Raw genomic sequence first — 10,214 nt, 5'->3', positions numbered from 1 at the left:
TGATACACTACTTGTTGAGTGGTTCGCCATTACAGGTAATTTGAGTACTACTATTCGGTAAGATAATCGTTCTATCTTTTTAGGGAATATTCCATCAACCTCGAGTGCTTGTGGGGGAATAATTTCGCCCAGGGACACACTTTGAACTAAGTGGGCTCGATTATATTCTGAATTTTTTTTTTCCCAACATTGTTTCTGTTCATTTTCCAGTTTCTGTACTTTCTGTAGTTTACTGGTTAATTGTACAGATTCTGTTCAAACTCTGTTTATACTTATACAGATTATTTTGACAACAATAAGGTTGTTCATACATGTATCTTTTTTTAATAAATTTAACAATTTCTATGATACTGTGTTTGATTGAACATATTATTGATGTCAGTTAATTTGACTTATATGATATATATTATTGGTTGTGGAAGAGAAATAAGTAAAATAATATTAACATAGAGTCATCTCGTTAAAACTATTCAAGTTTGTAAAGTCGACGGTCAGGACATATTTGGTTGAGCATTAGCCTAAAAAAAGGAGATTGAGATATATATATCTCCTCAAGAGTTTCACCTTATGTCCTATTTTCTATCTTGTTGATAGCTTGTTAGATTTTGCTTAGTCTTATTTTAATCTTGGGATAAGGCATCATTACCCCTCACCTGGGTAGTAGCGTTTTTTTACACACACCTTTCTACAATGTTTGGTCCTATCACCCCACAAAACTATTTAAAACCGTAATATTTTACCCCTAAATCTTGATGTGCAGGAGAGTGTGTTTCACTCTTTGAGAGAGTGAGAAACATAAAAAAGCGGAAAAACTTAATTTTTTCTTAAAAATTTGTATTTTCTTAAAATATGAATATAAATATAGTTTTTCACATTTTAAAAAAATAATTAATTTTTTTCAAAATTTTATAAAAAATCAGTTTTTTTTCAAATTTTGACAAGAAAAACACTTTTTCCGAATTTTATTTGAAAAATAAAAGTGTCCTAAGAAAATGAAATCATGAAAATCAAGATCTTTTAAGACATTTTAAAAAAAATAATCAAGCTTTCCATATTATTAACAAATCCATTTTTCCATATTTTAAAGAAAAATCAGTTTTTAATTCGCATTTTCAGTTTTTTTTTTAAACGGGTTTAAAAATGAATTTTTAAAAAGAAAAATCAGTTTTTAATTCGACTTTTCAGTTTTTTTTTTTTTTAAAACGGGTTTAAAAATAAATTTTTTAAAAGAAAAATCAGTTTTTTAATTCGCGTTTTCAGTTTTTTTTTTTTTTTTTTAAAAAACGGGTTTTAAAAATAAATTTTTTAAAAGAAAAATCAGTTTTTTAATTCACTTTTTTTTTTTTTTTAAAACGGGTTTTAAAAATAAATTTTGTAAAAGAAAAATCGAGTTTTTTATTTTTTTATTCTTAAAAATTGACACGTAAGTGAATATTAAAAAAATAAAAATAAATGCGCATAGCGTAAGCAGAGTGTATGTCGGCTCTTCCATACGAGTGGCGTCGGCGTTTAGGGGTAAAATATTACGGTTTTAAATAGTTTAAGGGGGTGATAGGACCAAACATTAGGTAAGGTGTGTCGTAGCAAAAACGCTACTAGATGAGGGGGGTAATGATGCCTTATCCCTTTAATCTTCAAGGACCACTTCATGCCCGATAAACTCCGACTAGAAAGCAAGAAGTCGCTGACATAAACTACATAAACTGTACAACGCTAGTAAATTAGGTGAAAAACTGGAAAATGAAGATTTGAATGCTCGAGGGTTCAATTTTTTTTTTTAGGAAAAATCACCTTTTTATCTAAGAAGGATTAAAGTCACATAATACGAATAATGAAATTGTATTACATATTGAGATGTCTCAAATTGAAAAAAGATATGAAATAAATTTGGAAGAAGTGAGTGATGGTCTTAGATTTATGCTATACACATTGGTAATAAAAGATTTTTGCACTACTAATACTCCATATCCTTTCATTTTTTTGAGATAGGGAATTAGAGTTGCTATGGCCTATGAATATGCATCTTTTATTACACACGGAAGTTTAACTCGGTTTCATTTATTTTTTTAACCAACACTGCATCCTATATCTAGCAACTTTATTCTCCTAAATTCTAGACTTCCAAGTAAATTTATTAAAGCTGAAAATTAGCAGCTAAGATAGGTACAAGTAGAGCCTACATTAAGAAGCCGTCGAGAATAAATTAAAAAGTTAGCTTAATTAAGTACCCTCGAAAAGTTTAGCCTAATTAAGTACCCTTTTAGCGGTATTAATAACAACATGTTTTGCATTTACCTATTTGCAAATGCTGATCCATCAATTTTCTATCCTTTTAAAATCATTTAAATGATTTGTTAAGGGCAAAATTAGCATTTAAAAGGAGGCCGGCCGGCATCTGTTAGAGAGATTAAACCGTAATTAGTTAGAAATCCATGGGTACTTTCGTAATTAACCTTTCTTTTTAGTTGTAACGTCCCTTAAAGCAGGTTGAAATGGAAATATTTTTGAAAAAGAAGTGAATATTTCTTTCTTTTTAAAGTCTTAGCATAATCAAAGGCATTTCAAATTTCAATCAATAGTCTCAAAAATCGACAAATCTGTTTATACCGACATTTTCACAGTCATCTTCAACAATGTATGAGCCACAACAGTTGTCGGACAACAATGACGGTTTCGGTGCCGGAGCTGACGTGTCACCTACTCTCCGGCGAACTGATTCATCTCTCTCTAATTCAACTGTTGACCGAACAGTTGACCGTATGCTCTTCAATGACCTCGTTGAGATCGTCCCTCTTGTTCAATCCCTCATTGTAATTATTATTTTCTCGCTTAAACCTTTTTTGTTGAATTTCTATTTAAAAATTACCGAACAAGCAAAGTAAATTTTGATGTGTTTTTTTTTTTTGACAGGATCGAAAGGCGAAGTCTTCATTTACGAGAAGGGGATCAATGACCTACACCAAAACGCCTTCAAGAGAGTCTCTATACAACAAGGTATGATATTTTCAGTCTGAATTCTACTGTGATTTGTCTTAATTATTGGCTAGATCAAGTTTAACTTGCTTGGTAAGAACAGTCTTTCGTGTGTAAATTTCCTATTTTTAATGTTTGTATGTAAATAGAAGCAATGATTAATAAACCCCAGTTGCCTGAAAACTCTTCCTTTCTTGGAGAAGATTTTCCTTCTCCATTTACTACAACGTTATGATGCTCGAGTTGATGAAAGTTAATTAATGCTTTACCTTCCTGAGTAAAGTCCTGGCAGACTGAATTTTGACTTACCTTGGACTGTAATTGCAAAGAGATGCTAACCAAAAAAAATTATGGCTTATAGGGGTTCTAAGTCAAATGTTGTAGTATGATAATAGCATCATACCAGAAAAGGAAATAATACCAAGTACTTTATCCATTTTTCCAATGACTGCCTCAAATTCTGTACTGAACACATTTTGTGAAGTGTCTTTACTTAAATCGTTTCAGTAGCTTCAAAGTTTAAAGCAGGATGCAGTTTGCTTTAAATCGAATAAGCTGCCTAAACCAAAATTTCAGTTTGGTTTAAGTCTCACTCCCAGTTTTCACTTAATTCTCTATGAACTAGTGATTGAATTTCTATTTAAATATTGTTAAAAGTACTTTCGCCAAAATTATTTTCCAACTTGACAGCAATAGAGATCCAGATTTATTCTCGATCACATGGCACTTTTTGTATAATGGTACTGTGCTGTTTTCTCACGGTGACAGACTCCTTGAAAGTCAAAGTCTCTGCATTTAACAAGATACTAACTTTTATTTGGTCCAATCTTTACCCTTTCAATATGTCTCCCGTGTGAGCAAGTGAGGTACCACAACTTCTAGACTTGCCAGGCAATGGGTTATTATTGGATCCTTAACCCATCCCAATTTTGGTTTTGTCCTGAGTTACTGAAGGCTAATCCTGTGCTTGGTTCTTCCCACTTGATGAGAACTAAGCTTTTTTACTGGGAGGTCCCTCAAACAGAAAGAAAGCTAGAGATGGAGTACTAGAGATGTTGGAAATGTTGCAATGTTGCCTTTGCAATCAGTGCTTCTGGCAGGTTCAGACCTGCTCCAGAAATCAAACTTCAGAGCATCTTCTGTTGGATTCTATTGAATTTAGCAATATGAGTTCAATGTTTCTTCAAGGCAGAGAAAAACAAATAACAAACATGAGTTTACCAGAGAATTGGCTTGAGAAAGTCAGTCAAGTCTTTAGAAAGAGATTTTCAAGAATATAAATTGGGTTAGACAAGATAGCAGTAGAATGGCACGTGAAAACTGCAAGTACTTGTGCTTTTCTACTACATTCACCACCCTATGTTCCTGCCACCCCAGACTAATTATGACGAATAATGATAATGCAGACATGGAGGAATTGCACGGGTATAAGATAAATTCACACTTTTTCTTTTTTCTGGTGGGTTTGGGAAAGTAATGTAGATAGAAGAGGCACCAAAGAATCTCTTCCGAGTACCTCACAGGAAATTGCAAACAATCTAGTCAGCGAAACATATATCCGATACAGTTCTTAGAAGTCATAAGATTAGTATTTCGACAAACGATTTGAGTTCATCTGAAATCTTCTTTGCCATATCTGGACGGAGAAATCTGTTTGGAGACAGTAGACTTCTCAATCCAGCAAAACATAGAAAGTCAATAATGTAACCACAAATGGGATGATACTTATGCAACTCCTTACAATCCCTTTGAAAATCGCATTTCTCAGTTTTACATTATATATTCATGCAACTGTAGCAAGTAAAAAGCTGCTTCCTTCTAGCGAGTAATTTCTTCATAAGACTAAGAAATTAAATTATGTATACTAAGGCTAAGAAATTAAATTATTATACTCTGTGTAGGGTGCTTATTTTACAGATCAAGTATGTTAGCATTCTTTTTGAATATTAAATCTTGCTTGTTATATTTATGCCGGGTTTTCAGCTTGTCTTGACTACTACAACGAATGCTTATATTGTTGTGGGGTCATCCATTTTTGGGATTTGCAACTAAGGTATAAATTAGAGGCTGGAAAACAAGTTTCAAAATGCTAGTTACCAACTCTGTTGGCAATGTGAATGTTGCCAGAGCCTGGAAAATAAAGAACATAAACCTTCTTGGAATTTCACTCACATTGATTTGTGGATAATTACTATTTTTATGGAACAATAATGCAAGAAATCCTTCAGATTCATGACAGGCGAGCACGAATCAAATTTGAGGTTTCATGTTAACAAACTAAATTAGAGTTTGCATCAAAAGGATTTAATATCTTAGTTTGCATCAAAAGGATTTAATATCTTACTCTATAACAATGCCTTTAATGTACCATTTCCCTCCTCTCGCTCCATTTCTTGTCTAAGGTTAGTAGGTCTAGCTATCTCCATCAACTAGCTACTATAAATGAGAAGTCAACTTTGTTTCAGCTGAGAATTGACCAAATATGATACTCGTATCGGCATTGCAGTTGGATTTGTTGTGCATGCGAAATTAACTTCTAAACGCTTGCATATACTTCTTTGTAAGGTTGTTATGCAAAGCAAGTTTGTTTGCTTATTTCCTGATTGCATGCAAACTAGCATTGGTTTGTTTTGGTGCATTACAGATACTAACATTAACAACTGATGCAGACTTCTGAAGCAAAAGGAAAGAATGCAGCTCAATCAAATGCAACGAAAAAGCATAGGGACCAAAATAAAAATGTTGGCAGTGACCAAGATGGATGTGCTGAGAACGTTTCAATGCTTTCCTCAAGGTCATATTTGTCAGAAAAAGATAGAGAAGAATTAAAGGCTTTGAGGGAGCAAGTGGAGGATATGCAAAAAAAGTTATTGGAGAAAGATGAACTTTTGAAGGAAGTAGAGGTGTCAAAGAATGAAATGGCTTCTATTTATGCTAAACTAGATGAAATGAAAAAGGAATATGAAGAAAAGGACTCTTTACTCAAATCGACTCAAGCGAAACTCTCTGATGCAAAGGTAAATAATTAATGTCATCTTACACCCTCTCCACCCCAGCCCCGAATAGAAAAGGAGAAAGATGCAAGTTATTCTAGAAAATCAAGAATGATGCAAATTATTCTACAAAATCGTTGTGTGGTTTCAGTTAAATGTTACTCAATTAGTCTTATTACAATTAGCTCAACTTTGGTCCTGTGTTAGGCAGACTGTGAAAAGAGAGATTAATTAGGAGTTCTCTTTCACATTACTGCACTTTTAGACCGACTGCTACTAGCTTGTGCTAACATTTCCAGTGATGTAGTCTATGGTCTCCTTAATTTGATGGGTTTAACCCCACTTAATGTCTTCCTTTTTGCTCTCCTTAGGTTAAGCTAGCCGACAAGCAAGCAGCAGTGGAGAAGTTAGAATGGGAAGCGACGACTTCAAGAAAGAAAGTGGAGAAACTGCAGGAAGATCTAGAGGTGGTGCAGCGAGAAATAGCATTTTTCATGCAGTTTGTTCAAAAGTTGACAAAGAATGGTTCCAGGGCTTTAGATGAAGATTATGATGTTATCCCTTACTTATGCGACAAGAACATCGAAACGGTAAGCTAATGATTACCTTCTACACCTGCTTTCTTGAATGTTATACTAACACTGTTGATAAGTTATCTTTTCAGCTTCTAGTTTATGTTGGATTGTAATTCCCAAATTCGTTTTGTACAGGGTCAACCAAATGAAACAGGAAAGCAGGAAGTAGATTTGGCAAGAGAAGCTTATATTGCAGCAATTGCCGCTGCTAAAGAAAATCAAGATGAAGCATCTTTTTCCGCAGCTGCCAAAGCAAGATTATATCTGCAGTCACTTGTTCTGAGAACATAAACATGGATTCTAGTTGGACATCTATAGCTTGTATTACTCTGCAAATTATGTTGTTTAAATAATTTATGTTGACAGTAAATTTCTCAAACAATTGTACAAGAACATGTCCACGATTGATTACCGATATACAGAAGCTCTCTGTTGCTACTTTTGGGTGTAATTAGTGAGTAATGTGCTGGAATTCTGAATCGTGTTGTTGGATGTTACTTTTTTTGTTTCTTTGACTTGACCTTCCCATTTACATATTGGTGTTTGTATGTAATTCAGTTCGATTTCTCCTTACTCAGTTTTTGTTGCTTGTAAATTAGCAAAACATGCTAACAAGGAAAAAATGTTGATCAATGAAAGAACGATCTATATATTCTTAAAGAGTTTGATGGATCCAGTAGGAAAATGTCCTAGGGGAAACAAGTGGGAGGAGAATGTATCAAAATTTGCAACAGTGATGACGAACGCTGCTCCAAGCCTTATGCTTCCCAAAACGTGGGCCTTCTTCTTCTTCAGGTTTTGGCATTTGAGCTGGACTGCCCATCCATTCCCAGCCCAACCTGCAAATTTTAGCAATATGGTTACTTATTCTGCTAATACCATTTAAGTTACATCACAATGTAAATTTTCTTACAACTAATTGTTAAATAGGAGAGTTTCGTAATTTGAAGAAATGGCGATACTACTTACACAGGGAAGGCAAAGGAACCAGTGCTACCATTGGAGTAATTAGAGTCACTTGATTCCGCAGATGGAGTTGTTTTGCTTTCACTAACCTCACCTATGTGACTAATCTCTTTAATCACAGCCGGTGGCCATTCGTCTTCCATATCGTCGCTCCCTTTTCCCTCACTCTGCCAACAACATGAAGCAATTTCTGAATTCTAAACGCGAGTTGAGAATAAGTGAGAACATTGTTGATTATCTTAAAATGAAGTGTGGACCGAAAGAAAATAGCGAACCAAATTCATAAATAACCCCTTAAAGTTGTCCTCAATTTTCATTTAAACGCTTCAACAGAAGCTGTTGCCTACTAGACACCTAATGTATGTTCCAAAATATGTCTTCAGATCGGACTTACCTTATCTTCTGAAACAGGAATCTGTTCTTCAGCTGACTCATAGCTGTTTTCTCCATCTACACTGACCATGTCGTGTTTACTTTGAGGAAGTACCTCTGGTACATTCTCTACATACTTAAGCTGTTCTTCCCAACAAGTCAACAAAGAAAACATTTTAAAAAAAGTGTCGTATTAATAATACTTATTCTAGCATGCTTTGAGATTACTAGTCTCAATAGAATTATTTCGTACTACTACTATTTTGGTTACAGTTAAGAGTAGTAACCTTTTCACACAGGAAATTAAGCAAAAAGGAGAACTGGAGAAGATTCATTACCTTCCTACACACAGGCTTTGAAGTTAAGTTAGCATGATCAATTTTCTGGTGAAATGCTTCCGACTTTCTATCTTCCACTATATGTATTCCTCCATCTTCTTCGAAGCAAAACACAATATAATCCTCTTCTGAGAACCGAGGCCAATTCGAGTCCTTTTCTCCTTCTTCAGCCTTCTCTGCCGAAACTTTCACTGTTTCTTTTTTTCTGTGTTCCATTTTCTTGTTCAACTTCTTCTTTCTGTTCTTTCTGCTATCACCCATTGGGTCAAAAATCATTTTCCTACTCGGTTTTTCAGGCGTCATTGAGCAAAATTTATCTTTTTCTTCCTCTACAAATGTATTAGATCATTAAAGTGAAAAGAAAAAAGTATAGTAAAAAACGAAGAGTTGATTTCTCCTATCGCTACTCAACTAATAGTTATTATTATCTCATAAAGTCACTTTTTTTGTTGAAGGAAACTTAAATCAAGAAGAAGGTTGACTTTCTGAGATAATAACTGTTAGTTGAGTGACCATCCGAGAATCAACCCAAAAAAAGAAGAGCATAGGAAAAAGATTACCTAAGGGGAACCTGCAAGCATAGAAACAAGATACCCAATCTCTAATGCGCCATCTCACAAGCCTGGTTACTGTGTATGGACTGCTCATTCTGATGCAAGTATCAAAAGAGCAAGACAAGGGGTAGTTTGATTTTTTTTCCTTGAAGAGAGCTAAGGGGAGAATGTTAAGGAGAGGGAATTATGGGACTTTTTTGAATTTGAAAAAGGAATTAAAGGAGGAAGACATGGAAGCATGAAGAGGGGGAAAGAATTACAGTTGTATATACTACTATCCCATCCCATAATGATTAATGAGTCGGTTATAATTCCTTAACATGCCATAATGGGAGTAAAACGTGGAGATATATATGGCAACTCACTTTTATTCCTACACATTTTTTTTTTTTTTCTGTTTTAGTACTAAACTTACTTTGTCAGCCCAAAGGGAAAATAGAAAAGAAAAGAAAATGTAGTGCTTTTAATGCTACACGTGTGGTCGTTGTTTGGATCACCATATTCTCGTGAAGTATATACTTCTCGAAGGGTTTGAGTTTTGAGCTCTTTCAAATGTTCAAACGATACTGTTTTTGAAAATGTCCATTACTAAATTTGTAAAATTTTCTTTTGGTCCGTAATTTTTAAATACACTGTACGTATATAGCTTAAAATTGCTAACATTAAAATTTCATTCTGATTTAAGATTTATGAAAGTGTATCACACTATTTATTATAGTATTGAATGGGTGAAAACAAATTGTTGCTCCAACTCTAGCTTCTACTGGCCATTTTCCTTCTTATTACTCTCCCGTTTCAAATTCTTTGCGTGGTTACTAAAAATAATTATCGTTTTAGAAATTCAACACGCATTTAATTATGTTTCACCATTTTACCCTTAGTAGAATTTTATCATTAATAGAGATGACACATAAATAGGGTAAAACTTTAGTAAAGAGAAATTATAACTTAGACATAAATAAGGGTAAAGTAGTCAAATATCCTCTTAATTAATACTCGTATTTCTTAAGAAACGTATAAAACAAAAAATCTACAAATAAAGTATCAATCTAGAATTCTAGATAGAAGACTTGACCAACTACTCCAACAGCATTTATACTGAAAGTGGTTACTGGCAATATGGTAGACATAACATAAAGAATTGTGACCTAACGTTTATTTGAAAAAAACAACTCCATAAATTTGAGACCAAAACGAATTAACGGTTATATTTGAATAAATTTCTTCGGCTCAAATTAGGTTAATATCTACTATGCCTATTACATTATCAATCCTCTTCTCCATATACTCTTTTGCGTTTATTTAAAATCTTTTTTCCATTAGCGCTTAACCTCTTATTCTGAACTTTGATTTTGAATTCTTCTAAAGTATGAATATAAAAGTTTTATTTATTTAAAAAGACATCTGTTTTTAATAGTTGGAATTTTAATATTATGTGCGTTC

General features: G+C 33.7%; 2 protein-coding genes across 2 annotated transcripts; one reads left to right on the top strand and one right to left on the bottom strand.

Moving 5' to 3' along the window:
• The first annotated feature begins 2,506 nt into the window (after positions 1 to 2,506).
• Positions 2,507 to 7,114, top strand: LOC132055789 (protein MICROTUBULE BINDING PROTEIN 2C-like). Its single transcript, XM_059447774.1, has 5 exons — positions 2,507 to 2,810; positions 2,911 to 2,994; positions 5,643 to 5,990; positions 6,338 to 6,556; positions 6,677 to 7,114. Exons 1-5 carry the CDS (start codon positions 2,634 to 2,636, stop codon positions 6,830 to 6,832), a joined length of 984 nt encoding a protein of 327 aa, XP_059303757.1. The 5' UTR covers positions 2,507 to 2,633; the 3' UTR covers positions 6,833 to 7,114.
• A 114-nt stretch (positions 7,115 to 7,228) lies between these two features.
• On the bottom strand, positions 7,229 to 9,160 carry LOC132055790 (protein BREAKING OF ASYMMETRY IN THE STOMATAL LINEAGE). The gene is made up of 5 exons (XM_059447775.1): positions 8,778 to 9,160; positions 8,218 to 8,546; positions 7,902 to 8,021; positions 7,511 to 7,674; positions 7,229 to 7,380 (listed from the first exon to the last, which is right to left on the bottom strand). Exons 1-5 carry the CDS (start codon positions 8,863 to 8,865, stop codon positions 7,260 to 7,262), a joined length of 822 nt encoding a protein of 273 aa, XP_059303758.1. The 5' UTR covers positions 8,866 to 9,160; the 3' UTR covers positions 7,229 to 7,259.
• Positions 9,161 to 10,214: the final 1,054 nt, after the last annotated feature.

Source organism: Lycium ferocissimum, chromosome 5 (genome assembly GCF_029784015.1).
Source record: "Lycium ferocissimum isolate CSIRO_LF1 chromosome 5, AGI_CSIRO_Lferr_CH_V1, whole genome shotgun sequence".
In the NCBI taxonomy this organism is placed as follows: Eukaryota; Viridiplantae; Streptophyta; class Magnoliopsida; order Solanales; family Solanaceae; genus Lycium; species Lycium ferocissimum.
The sequence above is the reverse complement of the archived record's forward strand: the minus strand, read 5'-3'. Positions and strand labels throughout refer to the sequence as shown.